We start from the raw sequence: 14,985 nt of genomic DNA on the forward strand, positions 1-14,985 counted from the left end.
GTATAAACATATATAGTAATTTCGGGAGAATCTCAACTCAGATATAAAGGTGCAATTAATAGTATTTGGTCAATCTTTACTTTTTTTTCATTTTCGTGTCGAGTGTTTATATTAGGACTTAAAAGTATAATATATAATAGGAAAAAGTCTAAAAATACGTTTCATTCATTTTTTAGCCAAAAAAGTGAATGAAAGAAGTATACGTGAGCCAAAAAGTGAATGAAAGGATATTTTAAGATCAAAACATAACTGAAGGATATTTTTAGACCTTTTCCTATAGTTCAAGGATAAAGTTTTATCCCTTTTCAGTATATAATATACCTAAATAGTATGTATTTATTACATGTAAGAGTGATCGAGTTACTTAAGCAAGTAATTTTCCAAATAAAAGATTTTAAATTTAATTCAAATGAAACACATATTTCGATCGAATTTATAAATTTATCTTAAAGTCTATTCAAAAAATAACCATCGTAAATTTTCGTGTAATTAGAAAAATTGCCAATTGGTTTTATAATTAATTATGTATTCCCTGTCTGGATTACAATCACTTAACACATATTATTCCACTTTTTCTCTATTGGATTTCTTAAGAAATTTTCCTTACTTGGAAGTTGGAACCAAAACAATATAGTATTTCTTGATGAGGGAATGATTGTCACCTTAATTATAATCAGCGGCGAAGTTAAAATTTTAATTCTTATGACTTTTAAAGTTAAAAAATCGATCAACTTCTAGTGTGAATAACTGGATTTTTCAAACTTCTTAATTCAAATGCATTATTCAGATAAGAGTAACTGAATTTTACTTGAACGCCTAGCTCCACACCTGCGTGCTTGTAAATTTCCTTTCTTGTTTTCATATGGATTAATTACTTTACTTGTCATGATTATTAAAAAAATTTAATCCAAAATATTTATTATTTCAAATTAAATTAAAATATAATCAAATTATATTATATTTATTTCACTATCTAGTTAGCATGTGAATGAATGGGTGGGTGGGGGGATATGAAAGGCCAACAAAAATAAAGGTCCCATTTTGGAAAACAATTTTTTTTCTCACCTATGTGATAAGTCATCAATTCATGCAAGCTAAGCTTATCTCATAGTTATATTGTGACCCCATTATTTTATCACTTTTTTGTTTGTTTTGAATTTTGATACTTTTAATATATATATATATGTGTGTGTGTGTGTGTGGGGTGTTTGGGCGGGGGGGGGGGGGTTCCCTATTGTGAAACTTATAATAGATTTATAGATCCTTCCTTGTATTGTAGTTGGAATCCTATTGGATGCCATCATCTTAACTACTATCCACAAAGCAAATTGTATAATTTGGTTGCTTTGCAGCATGAAAACAGCTAGCTAGACATTTTAATTTTATTTATATATATGTTTAGGAACTTGGTTAAAAAAAAAAGTAGTTTGTAAATTTTATTTTGTATTTTATAAGAGCTATAAGATGGACAATTAATGTTATATGATAGTGAATGTCGATCGTTGTGTGTTTTACGTAGAGCTGAGATATGAATATATGTATAATTATGAATATATTATGATCGCGTCTAGGAGAGCGTAGATGGCAAGTTAAATAGTCTAGTTCCACTAAGTTGCTTAAATTTGTGTGCCCCTTTTCACACCAGTACGTATAATTTAGCTACTAAATTTCGAAACAACTCGTAAGAAAATGACCATATTTGACTATTTGCTAGAAGATGCAAGTAGTTACAAACACACTATATTATATGTGAAACTACAAACGATCGAAATTAATGAATTGTCTCGAAGAATCTAGAAATCATTGGTATCGATAAAAATAGGGATTAAGAATATGAATGCTAACTTTATAGTTACAAACATTTTATTATTTTCTCTCTTTAATTTTAGTAGTTGTCCCATGCATTTGTTTGTCCTTTTAATCTTTGATAAGTCACTTTTCAAACCAACAATAACCATATATTTTAGTGTAATTTTTCAAAATATCTACTTAATATTGTGTATATATTATTCTTTTTAAGGCGGCTTCACATGACAAAGTATATTTAAACCTAGTTGAACTAGCTGGATCTATATATAGAGAGAGTGCTTTTGTTTATCTACTTAACCATGCTCTCCTATCGTACATATAGTCTTTTAATTTTCTTTAGTTATATCTAGTTTCAATTCTGCTTCAAATTATTGATGAAAAAAAGGCTTGAATATATAGTAATACTATATTCTTAATATCGATATATAAATCGATTTAACGCTCATGATTATAAAAAGTCAAAATGTTTGACTAAGTTTAAAAATATGTCATTTGCCATTAGCCATAGTAGCTAGGTCATTACAAAAAGAGATACTAATATATTGTTTAAAATAAGATGAAAACTCTCATCTTCATTATTTCCTTCCAAGGCAGGTGGAGACCAAAAAAAAAGTGTGTTAAGTTTTTAAATTGAGAAAACACATGCACAATTTTTTTAATATATATGATGACAAATATCCTGGAAAAAAAAATCAAATGTTTTTAGTTGTCCATGTGGAGGTCAAATTAATTTTTTTAATAAATATATCTAAATTATTATTTATTTACGAATTTTATATTTTAACTATCAGTTATTTTATTCTTCTACTTGAATTAGCACCATCTAGATATGAAAAGGCACTTCAAAGCTTATTAGCCCAACTATTGATAGTTTCCTGCATAAACTTTCACCATCGTTCTACTCAAAAAGATGTGTTACGAATAAATATTGATTATAGACTGTGATAACTCATATAAGAAAAATTAATAATTAGAATGTGAAACTCGAAATAAAAATTAATAGTTTATATTTTTAATCATCACCTCTTACTTGTTTGAGATTCATATGATCCATCATTAAATTTAAAATATCAAAAGAATTAACTTTGAATATTGGAATATAATTAGTCCACAAATCAAATGGACCATAGTATAAAAAATATTTATCACATGTGAGCAACTAACTATCTTCACATTTCTTTAATTTTCTTTATTGATGATAAAATAAAACAAAGTTGTTATTATTATGTGTTAAGATTAATTAGCATTTTATTTTTTTAATAACAATAAGGAATCACAAATGTGGTGGCTAACTTGTTGCCAGCATAAAGCTGAACTCAAGAATAGCTCCAAAAAGAGTAGAGAAAGTAAATAAATTAAAAAGTGAGCAAATAAAATAAAATAAAAGCAAATGAACAAAATTCATGCAATTAAAAAAAAATATATTATATGAGCAAACTGTCTTAGCTACATCTTGTACAAAATATCAAACCAAAAAAAAAAAAAAAAAACTTTCCAATTAGCTATATTAGTTACTTGAGTCCTTCAATAATAACATAATTGTCACATGCATGTTGAACCCTAAACATAGTTGCATAAGCATAACATTACATTTTGAATGATCTGACACGACCACTAATTATAACATTTAAGTACATAAAATAATACCTGATCGTCATCTTCATAATTTGCTAGCTACCCGTTATTATTATTATTACTATCAATTATCATCATAGCAACTGAATTATCTGTTTGACCGAGTAGACTACTCAGAGATCTAGCTTTCACCATTCCAAGCTTCTTCACCTTCTTCTTCTTCGTCTTTTTCTTGTCATCGTCATCATCATTATCATCATCAACATCATAATATTCATGATCATTTGACAACGCGTACGATTCCTTATCTTTTTCTTCTCCTTTCTTCTTCTTTTTCTTATTATTCATCGAGTTTCGAACTGTAGTACTATTCATGCTTCTAAGTCTTCCTTTACCCAAATGATGTTCACACAATGAATATCCCACAAGGGTTTGTTGACAACATCTCCATCCTCTTCCATTAACACGACTACACCTTGATCCCTCTAATATAACACTTCCTCTTTTGTTCTTTTTGTTTACGTGTTCAACTTTATGATCACTGTTAATTCGTTGATAATGTTCCTCGTGTTCTTGCTCCCCCTCGTTACCATTTTCTTGTGGACATTTCTTGTTTGTCTTCGATTTCATCGTGTTAATATTACTTGTGTCGTGATGATGGTGGTGGTGATAGTTGTCTCTTGATCTCTTTTTCAATGGAATTACCTTATGATCTTCTTCACACCATCTACCATCTATTATATATGTGCATGGACAATTTCAATATCATAGCATATGATAAAAGAACAATCACAATCTCAAATCATTTATGAATGACTCTCCAAAAATACTGTTACATTTTCTTCAAAAAGTTGCGATCTCAAATCATTTATAAATGACTCTTCTTAGTAGAAGTCCGAATATCTTTACATCTTAGTAGTACTTTTGGAGGGCTCAATCATACATTGACAATATTTTCGAAGAGTCAACTAAGCAACATACAATTATGGGACATATGAATTGATTTTAGCTATGTAGCTAAAATCTTAAAAAATATCATTGCACCCATATCAAAGATCTTTAAAAAGAAAAATAGTGCTATTTTGAAGGACCTAGCACACTATTTTTTAAAGAGTCAGAGCAACGTCATTCGATATTGGAATAATATAAGTCTTGATTTTAGCTATGTTGCTAGAATCTTCGAAACTATTACTACACCTACGTCGAAAACTTCAAAAAATATTCTATTTAAGAAGGACCCAACACGTAATATATTTTGAAGAGTTAATCTTCAAAAATATCGTTGCGTCAACGTAACCTTCAAAAATAATTTTTTTTCTAAAAGACCCAACATGCAATATGTTTTTGAAGAATCGAAGCAACTCACCTAGATCAGAAGAAGATGATGGTTGATGAAGCAAAGAACCTATTTGTGTTGTACTCAAAAAACTTAATGCTTTCCTGAAGAAGCAACAACAACAAGAACAAAAACAAAAACAAAAAAAATAGTATGTTAATTAATTCCCAAACTATATATATATATATATTATTTAAAAAAAAAAGGTGCACAGTGCAACATTCAGAATTTTCCCGTGTGATATGTTTTAAAATATAAATGGGGACCATTATAATTTTTTTTAAAAAAAGAGATTAAGATGAGATGAGGAATTAAATCATTGGATGTGAATAAAAACCTAAACAGTATTTTTATTATTTCTAGTTTAATTTCTTCTATTATAAAAAATAATCATTCACCTTTTTTTTCTCATGAAAAAAAATAAGAATTAAATAGAACAATTCTTTTTATGCATTAATATTATTCTTACTTGTTATCATTGTCAATATTACTATCAATACTCTCTTTTTTCTCTCTCCATAATTTCCCATCTTCATATTCCTCATCCTACAAAATCAAATTAAATCACAAAAATTAGCACCAAAAAATTATAAAATCTTTTTGTGTACTACCATACATCATTAGTGCAAACCAACACATATTATTTTTTTTTTCTAGTCTGTTAAAAACAATTCTATTACATTCATATAAGTAGAAATAAAGTCTCTATACATTTTATACAGACTTTATTTATAAAATTACACTGAATATATTATTGTTATAGTCGTTGTATCATGGATGCAAACAAAAAGTATGTTAATAATAATTAAATTTAAACTAACCTTTTTTTCTATTTTTGGTGGATTATTGTTGTTGCCACCAAAGAGAACCCAGCTGGTGGTTGTTTTAGCTCCGATGACGGTTGCCGGTTGATCAGACGGCTGTGGAAGACTTAGATTTGGAAGATCAGACGGTAGAGATTCATTTTTGGTGTTTAGTTGGGGATCTGACGGAGGAGGAAAACGTTTCCTTATTCTCATTATTTCAAACAAAAAAAAAAAGAGAAAAAAAGGGGAAAAATTAACTAAATAATTTTTCTACTATATATATATATATATATATATATACATATATATATATATATATATTGGGTATAAATACCAGAAAATATATATTTATATTTCAAAAAATGATCTTAAAAGAAAAATTTGTGTTTGAAAATTTGTTTCTCTCTCTTGAAGTTGGGGTTTTTCTCTCACTAACTTTTATTTGTTGCACCACACAAACATTATAAGAGAGGACTATATGAGACCACTAGGATATAAAGAAAAGAAAAAGAAAAAAAAAAGATAGAGAGATGTGGTATGAGAAGTGGCACGTGCGAGTAGCGTGGCGTGTTCAGATATAGTAAAAAATGGTCAATTAAACATCTTTTGTTAACTAATAAGGGTTGTAGTAGAGTCATAAGTACTCTTTCACTATTAATTAGATGTCTCGAGAGTAGTTTTTTTTTAAGCATAATACATAAATATGTCCTTTAACTTGACTTTGAATCACATTTATGCTCTTCAACTTTGAATGTGCACAAGTAGGCACTTAAACTTTTATAAAATTGAACAAATAGACACACATGTCCTACGTGTCATTCTACATGTCATTTTTATACTACGTGTCATTCTACATGTCATTCTACATGTCATTTTTTACTTACACGGAATTGTAAAATGATAACCGTATACCGTACTTGGACCCATCTGTTTTTGTCTTGGGCCGTTGATTAATACTTAAGAGAAAAGGGCCCAATAACTCAATGGGCCCTATCTTTGACAAAGTAGAATTTTGTGTTGAGCCCAATAAACAATAAAGCCCAAATTTAGGATCCAACAAGACCAAAAACCTCTACTCTACTTCTTCGGCCCAACTTTTACAGCCCAATACCATCACATGTGTGTTAAGCTTGCGTTTGAACATGCGTATGAAATCAAATTAATATGTAGTCGAAGTTTTGTTTTTATATGCAATTTGGATTTCGTTAAGTTGTGAATTTCTCCAATACTTAAACAATCTTTCCAAGTGAACAACCCATAGTTCATAAATAATACATTGAGATATCCTAACACGTCATATTGATAAATCACATATCTCCATGTTTCTTATATAAATAAAAATTTGTGATTGCAAACTTTCAAATACACATGATATTATAAAAATCCACTAATCAACACTCGTAATACTGATAACTAGTAATTCTTTACTATAATCATTTCACATAATACGAACAATCTTTTCATGCTAAGCATCAATCTTTTTTTTTTTTTTTGCAAAATTGAAAATAATGAATATGGTTTGTTTTTTTTTTTTCAAAATATAAACGTTTTGATCAAGTTTTATACTTAACAAGTTAATTTGAAATTCCAAATCATGTTTCTAGAGGATTTAAGTTTCAAATTATGGGGATTCATAATTTCTTTTTAGTGCCTTGGATAATTATCTTGTGCAAATAAGGTTGGTTAATTATAAACCATTAATAATGTCCATTTTCTTCTTGTGTTTTGGGCTTATTTGTCCCTATTCTAATGATGAAACTTTATTCTAGCATGAAATATTTATATATTATTTATAAAATTTAAAGTGAAAATAACTTTTAATTTAGCTCACAAAAAAAAAAAAAACTTCATAATTGAGTAGACCACACGAGGAGGAAAGGAGTAAACTTAAAGCAAAAAATGGTCAAACATTTTTCATCATTGCCTCTATTTAAATTGGAAAAAATATAATTAAAAATGATTTTTTCTCAATTAATATCAGAAGTTGTTTTCAATCATGCACCCACAATCGAAATGATTATAGGGTTTTTTCATGCATCAATTATAACAAAAAAATGATCATTTTAAGTAGGCCATGTTTGTTAATTTGTTTCATCAATATTATGTAAAAAATTATAGTCCACTTGAAATCTTGAAAATTACTTGTTTGTTTTGGTATTGATTGAATGATGACCATTCAAATTGCCAATCAACTAATTAAAATTAAGGGTCGTTTGGCTACATCGAAGAATCATACCATAAAAGTTTATCCTACGCATTCTTACCTTGTATCTTTGTAAGAATTTGTTTTTACAATTTCATAAATACGTGACTAGATCATGATCATATGGCAATAACTTTATTTATCTTAATTATAATATTAATAAATCATACTATCAAGATAACCTAAATTTTGAACCAAACATTCCCTAAAGATAGTCTTTGAAGTCCTTTGAATAAATAAGTTTGCCTTTTGTTTTATCTCTTATAAGTTCAATGGTGGGACTAATTAGGAGGGAAAATGTAAGTAGCAATAACAAAGAGTCAAACATACTTATTACTAAGGGGTTGTCACACCATATCATTTCAATTTCTTTTTTTTTTGTATTTATATGTATATACATCATACATAAGAAATATATATATATATATATATATATATATATATATATATATATATATATATAGACACACTCACAAAACCAAGTGTAAAACATGTTAAAAGGGTAAAACATAAAAAAAAAATTCTTAATATGTCAAAAATGATAAGTAAAAAGAAAATTTTATTTTAGGAATAAGGGATAAGTAATTACTAAAGAATTTGAGGGAGTATTATTGTTATTATTTTATGTTATTCTTGTATTTTCGTTAATTACTTCTCTTTTTAGACTATTTTAAATTTTTTTTCCTTAAGCAGTGAATCTATCGGAAACAACCTTTCTATCTTTGAGACAGGAATAAAATCTACGTAAATTCTACCCTCCCTAAAATCTCATGGGCGAAATTATTCGGAAAATTTTTATTTTCAAAAAAGTAGTCATTTAGTTGTAGAGAGATTAGATTGATGTTAATTGGATTAGTGATGCAAAATCAAAAGAAAGTAAATAAGATTTAAGGTAAATAGACAAAATCTAAACAAGTTAATTCATGATTTGAATCATTTAACTAAGAGGAAAACAACTTTTAGCATAATTGTCAACATTATTGTTAAGATAAGTGATAAAGCAATTGATTAATGTAATAATAATAATCAAGACTTTACTATAACCAATTGAGAAAAGTGATGTTTCTTTGCTTACTATAGAAAAGACATCCACCTCTTTTTTAAATAAATATAAGAAGGATATTGTATTTTCTTTAAGAGACAACATGATTAATTAATTGTCATGCTCTTCTAATTCCCCTTATCTAATCATTATGAGATTTACTCATTATATATCTCACTTTTATGAACTTGGGATGCTGTTTAAATGCTGTCAAATTAAGAGACAAAAGGCACTCAAAAATTTGCAATTCATGAGTTGGATGATGATGAAATAGATCTGGAAAGGATAGAATATATGCGATCTTTATTATTATCATTTTGAGATATATAACTAGAGAGACTATTTTATCTGACTTGTCAATTGACAAAATATTGAGACATAGGTATCAATTCTAGAAGTTTTGGAGTACTTGTTAAGTTTTGTTTGGTCTCTTTCTAGTATATATACTTTTACAAGATTTTGAAATTGCTAGTACTACTATGATTATGTTGTTTCTAAGTAGTTAATCACTCATTTATTTGCTTTGGATTTAGCCCTTTGTAGACAATTATCTTTAGATAGTAGGTTTAAGTTGAAGGGTAAAATCGTAAACTCAGATATTAGGGTTTAGGGAGGGGTAAAAGAGAAAAAAAAAATCATTCTAAAACATAATTGATATAAAACATATTACATCTTTTTATAAACTTTAAAGTATGTATTTTAATGCATATAAAGTGAATTTTTTTCACTCTTGGAGTCATGCTTTATAGCATGTTATGATTATAGAATTGAGATATATGATTAAAGTAGTGAAAGAATGATTGACTATTTCTTTTCTGCTCACACAATTTAAAAAAAATTAGACAATTTAATTAATTTAAATTATATCACATAAATAATTATTTTTTATATTCAAAACTTATTCACGAGAGAGAAGAAATCTTATTTGTTTCAATACGATTTTTGATGATTCAATATTTTATTTTCGTAAAAAAAAATTCATATAACACTTGATTATTTGATCCTAATATAAATAATCAAGATCCTAAAAATGAAAAATACTTCATACCAGAAATAGAAAATATTCACTGATAACATTTTACATTAGTTACATTCTCTCGATCTACTGACACACATCATATCTTCGTTCCTTTCGAGTAGTTCAACAAACTTAAACAACACTTCAAATTTTGATTATCTAGTAGAGTAGTTTTTAATTATATCTAATTAATTTTTACTACGTATTAAACATATAAATAAATATATATCTCACTCATTTTTTTTTTCTAACACACACCTAATATATACAAATGATTACTAGTAAGGAATTTGTCTGCTGTGTATGATGCAACTATCCCCATCACAACTTTAGTATTTCAGTATATAATAATTATTTCTACCCTTTATTATATAAAAAAAATATGTCATCTTTTAGGTGCAATATTTTCTATACCTAATTATTGCATGCGTCACTCACGTGACATGCCCTTTCACATTTATTAATTTCACATTTTCCGCTCGGGGTACAGGAGGTTTTAAGTTCGAGTCTCCTTAAATATGTGCTCGTCTTTATTAGAGAGTATTTTACGTCAGATGTGGAAATTTTGAACGCGAATTTAAATTTAATCAGCTAATTATGAATTTTTTAACATAAATATAAATTTAATAGAATTAAAGATATTAAATAATATAGCGAATAAAAAAACAAAAAATAAATTGATATTTTCACTTTTTTTTGTTTTTGAATTTTACCATATTGAAAAAAAATCATTGAGGAAAAGATTTCACTAATCATGAGTATCTCTCATTATTATAATGTCCTTTCTATTATTGCATTTTTTCTTCCTCCTTTTTTGACCTCTACATATTTCATTCAAATGTGATTAACATTAAGATTATTATATATATATGATTAATCAATCACAATATATTTTATTTTCTATGTTTGAGTATTTTTTTTTTCTTTCTTCTCAAATTATATATGATCTTAGGCAATGATTAAATCTAAATGGATAATTATGCCTAAAAAAATTAGGTGTGAAGACTTTAATGTAACATAACTTGTTACCATTGCTTTACTAAAATATACAACTCTTTTTCCTTTCTTTCTAAGAAAAAAAAATGTATTCATTTTAAGCTAATGAATTATAATTATATCTCTCTATAATAATTATTCTTTATAATTACTTTTAAAAAATTGTTACTGAATTTCTTCATATTATATTACATTATATTTATATTAGTTTACTATAATATTAAGAAAATATATTCAAACAAATAATATTATTGTAGAGATAATTTACTTTATAAATTGCTAGAATTAATAATACATAGCAAATTGGAATAAAGGGTGGCGCCTCCCTAGTTTTGGCCCTTTATATAGGGGGCAAAATCCCTCTAATTAAAATCAATTAAATTTTATTAGCTAACTTTACACTTTTGCTTAAATTATGACCAGAAATTTGGCATAATACATAAATAAATAGTTTTATTTAGTTATTAATTAAAAAAAGACTACTAGAATGGTACTTTGATTAAACAAAATGCTTAGATCATTAACGGTGAAATTGTGTTTCTATTGATGAATTCGATAATATTCAGTAATTTTAACTCAACATTTTATAATTTTATAAAAAATTAAATTGATTATTTAGTTATTTAATTTTCCCTTTTTTTTTCCTCGAGAAGGAGAAAGGGGTAGTAATTAATCTCATGTTACATTTATGATTTTATTTATGCCATTCATACTTAATAATTTCCAATAATTCCATCTATATATATACATGAAATATATTGTTCCATTTAAATATGGAACTTATCATTCTTATCATTAAAGACTATGCATGAGTTCAATAATTGCAAGGATCCTAAAAGCATGACAAACCTGACCTATATTCCTGGCCATGTGTATTTTTTTAAAAAAAAAATAAATTATACGGGTATCACATCGTAATTAAAGGACTCTTCATCGATGATAGTAATAAAATGATTAAAATTTCTCTAATTATAAGGCTTTAATTCGAGCGCTATGTTTAACAGTATCATCCTTAGAAATGAGCCTTGCAAGTTATAACATATATATCAAAATTTAATCGGGTTTTAATAATCATAAGAGTTTAATTCGAGTGCTATGTTAAGAGTATCATCCTTAAAAATGAGTCTTGCAAGTTGTAATACATGTATCAAAATTTAATCCGACTTTAATACGAGAACAAAAACAATATTTTGATGAACCCTTCTTCATATAATCAATCAGCCAAATCCCATGCTTTTGTGGACCATCCACCCCCCTCTTTAAACTCTCACATATTTTCTTGTTTCTCAATTAAAATTCAATGGAAATTACTCCCCCTAGTGTTATATGGACCACATTTTTTTACTGTACTTTTTAACCCTCAATAAATTACCATATTTAACCAATAGTACGCGGCGGAAAAAGAAAATAGTTACTCGCATTGAATATTTACAAGTCTCGTCAGAATTAAAGTAAAGATGAAAGTCTTCTCAAATCTTCCTTCATTCCTCAGCGATGAAATAAGACAAGCTCATGAATTTATTATCTCAAGTTGACATGATTCATTTTACGTCTTTCATAAAAGGCTTGGGCAATCCTCCTCTCTTTGAACTAGCTTTTGGGTGTGAGTTAGGTCTAAGATCTAATTTCTATATGGTATCAGAGCAGGGTCCGTCTCACCCGATGTTAGAACCCCAAAAATCAAAATTGCCCACGTACCAGATGCTAAGCACTGGCGGTGAGATGGGGTGTTAAAGAATGACAAAAATCCCACATCGATGGTTAAAGAGATGGGTGAACTCCTTATAAGGCTTGGACAATCCTCCCCCCTTTGAGCTAGCATTTGGGGCCGGTGTGAGTTAGGCCTAAGACCTAATTTCTACATAGTATCAGAGTAGGGCCCGTCTCACCCGATGTTGGGATCCCCAAAATCAAAATTGTCCACATACCAGATGCTAAGCACTGGGCAAATTTCACATCGGTGTGGTTAATGAGATGGGTGAACTCCTTATATGGCTTGGACAATCCTCCTCCCTTTGAGCTAGCTTTTGGGGTGTGAGTTAGGCGTAAAACCTAATTTCACAAAAATGACTAATTTAATATGACAGAAATTCAACAACACCTTATCACAAAAATAAATGACGATTGTTCAGTCGATAAGCTAGCGAACCATTAAATAAATATATATATTTATATATATATATATATCATCATTGGATTCCAAGAGACAGCAATTGTAGTTTTTTTAAAGCTAAACGTCAACAAGGCTTTTAATCATTTACGTTGTGATAATGGGAAGTAAGTAATAATAGGATATTTAACATTTCTAGAAATTTTATTTAATCCCTCGTTTTTTAAATTTATTTTATTTTATCAAATTTTATTTTTTGGAAATAGCAAAATGTGGTCAGATAAAATATATGGTCGGGGAGAGGTGTCAAATTAGGGGGCAAAGTATTTTTAATCACTTTTTTAAATGTTATTTCCTCTTCTCATTTTATCAGTTGTTTTTGCTAATTAAAAATAATAATGATAAATGTAAAATGTAGTTTAGTAGGTTATCTATATTTAATAAAGGTAGATTGATTGTTTTTTCTTAAATACCCTGTATTATTTTTTAATATTAAGACTTTAATGAAAAATAATAGTCTGCTTTAATTTTAAAATTCAAAATTAATAATTATTACTCCTATAAAAAAAATTAGAATTAAAACGGCAATTAAAATAAGACAGCAAGTAAATTATAAACAATTTCCCTTGAATTACACGCTTTTATTTCCACCGTCGAATCCTTGATAAAGAATTAAAAATATTATTTCCTTCGTATTAAAATGTTTATCACTAAAAAATCTTTTTAAAAAAATGTGTTCATACAATTTTAAAAAAAAAATTACGTATCTTTTTCTTCTTCATGATTTAAATCATCGGAATAAAATACTTTAAGTCACCATCTTAATTTACACAATCAATCATAATTAAATACAAATCAAAATCACAGAAATTATTAAATATTAATTATTAATTATTAATTAACGGTGAACAATACGTTTAAAATTTGTAAACAATGATGATTTTGACCTTTAATGATTTGATCATTTAATCATCTTTCATTATGGCTACCTATTTTTTTGGCCCCTGCTATATTTTTAAACGTGATTAATATTTACAACTCTTATTAAATATGCAATAATCGTTATTAACAACGCTTATTAAATTAATTATTTTTTGCTTTAAATTAAGTCATGCTATATCACTTTTTTTTTATATATATAAAAATAATAATTCTATGATTTTGATAGCCGTATAATTAAGCAGCAAATATACGATTCCATTAATGCATCTAACTATAATTAAACTCCTCATACATAGGGAGTGCGTCTCATAATTTATAAATTATAATTATTTATAATAATATTTCTTATTACAATCACACATTTAAATTTATAGTTGTGGTGTCAATCTAATCATTTCTCATTGCAAATTGAATTCAAGTTAAAAGATAATAATTGTAATTATAATTTAAAACGGTGTGGTACAGAGGTAAGTACTACTATCTCTCGAGGTATCAAATGTTAGGAATAGAGTTATGAGAATAGAGAGTCGTACGTTTTTTTATAGTTCATGAGTAAAATTGTTCTAGTTCATATAAAGAATCCATCGTTACATGACTTTTATCCCACAAACGATGAAATAAAACATTTAAAAATGTTTAATTTGTCAACTCACAATTAATTTAAATTACGAGAAATGAAACGTGATAAATATTTTTTTACGATAGGAGGAGGTTATTTTAGGAATAGTAATTAATATTAAAGTCAAACACTAGCCTGGACCTCATCAAAATCACATTTTCATAATTGTAATCTTATTTTTGTACGCAATATATGCATGGTCCATAGATTTTACATGATAAATATGCATACAAAAATGTCTATATATAATTTGATAATGAAATTGAAATAAAACGTGTAAATGACTTATAATTAATTCCTGTCACGCACAAGTAAATTAAAATAAATTCATTGTTAAGTTAACTACTAATATTAACCATTCACTTAACCAAATCGCGCACAATCATGAATCACAGTTAATAATAAATATGATAAAATTAATTCATAAAAATATAACTCGCTCAAATATTATATATATTGAACGACTAACTAATTATAAAATTTAAGTATTAGTATATATAATTATTAGATACACATAAAATTTAAATTT

General features: G+C 27.1%; 1 protein-coding gene across 1 annotated transcript; it reads right to left on the reverse strand.

Moving 5' to 3' along the window:
• Positions 1 to 3,213: 3,213 nt before the first annotated feature.
• On the reverse strand, positions 3,214 to 5,992 carry LOC101263858 (uncharacterized). The gene is made up of 4 exons (XM_004249240.4): positions 5,542 to 5,992; positions 5,190 to 5,266; positions 4,751 to 4,824; positions 3,214 to 4,118 (listed from the first exon to the last, which is right to left on the reverse strand). Exons 1-4 carry the CDS (start codon positions 5,737 to 5,739, stop codon positions 3,484 to 3,486), a joined length of 984 nt encoding a protein of 327 aa, XP_004249288.1. The 5' UTR covers positions 5,740 to 5,992; the 3' UTR covers positions 3,214 to 3,483.
• Between the last annotated feature and the right edge of the window lie 8,993 nt (positions 5,993 to 14,985).

Source organism: Solanum lycopersicum, chromosome 10 (genome assembly GCF_036512215.1).
Source record: "Solanum lycopersicum chromosome 10, SLM_r2.1".
Classification (NCBI taxonomy): Eukaryota; Viridiplantae; Streptophyta; class Magnoliopsida; order Solanales; family Solanaceae; genus Solanum; species Solanum lycopersicum.

What these genes read in the sequence shown, in the direction of transcription:
- LOC101263858 (XM_004249240.4), bottom strand. Translation starts at nt 5,739, where the DNA reads ATGAGAATAAGGAAACGTTTTCCTCCTCCGTCAGATCCCCAACTAAAC. An exon ending in CACCAAAAATAGAAAAAAAG is followed by an intron (nt 5,267 to 5,541) that starts GTTAGTTTAAAT and finishes TTGATTTTGTAG; the next exon opens with GATGAGGAATATGAAGATGG. An exon ending in AATATTGACAATGATAACAA is followed by an intron (nt 4,825 to 5,189) that starts GTAAGAATAATA and finishes TTGCTTCTTCAG; the next exon opens with GAAAGCATTAAGTTTTTTGA.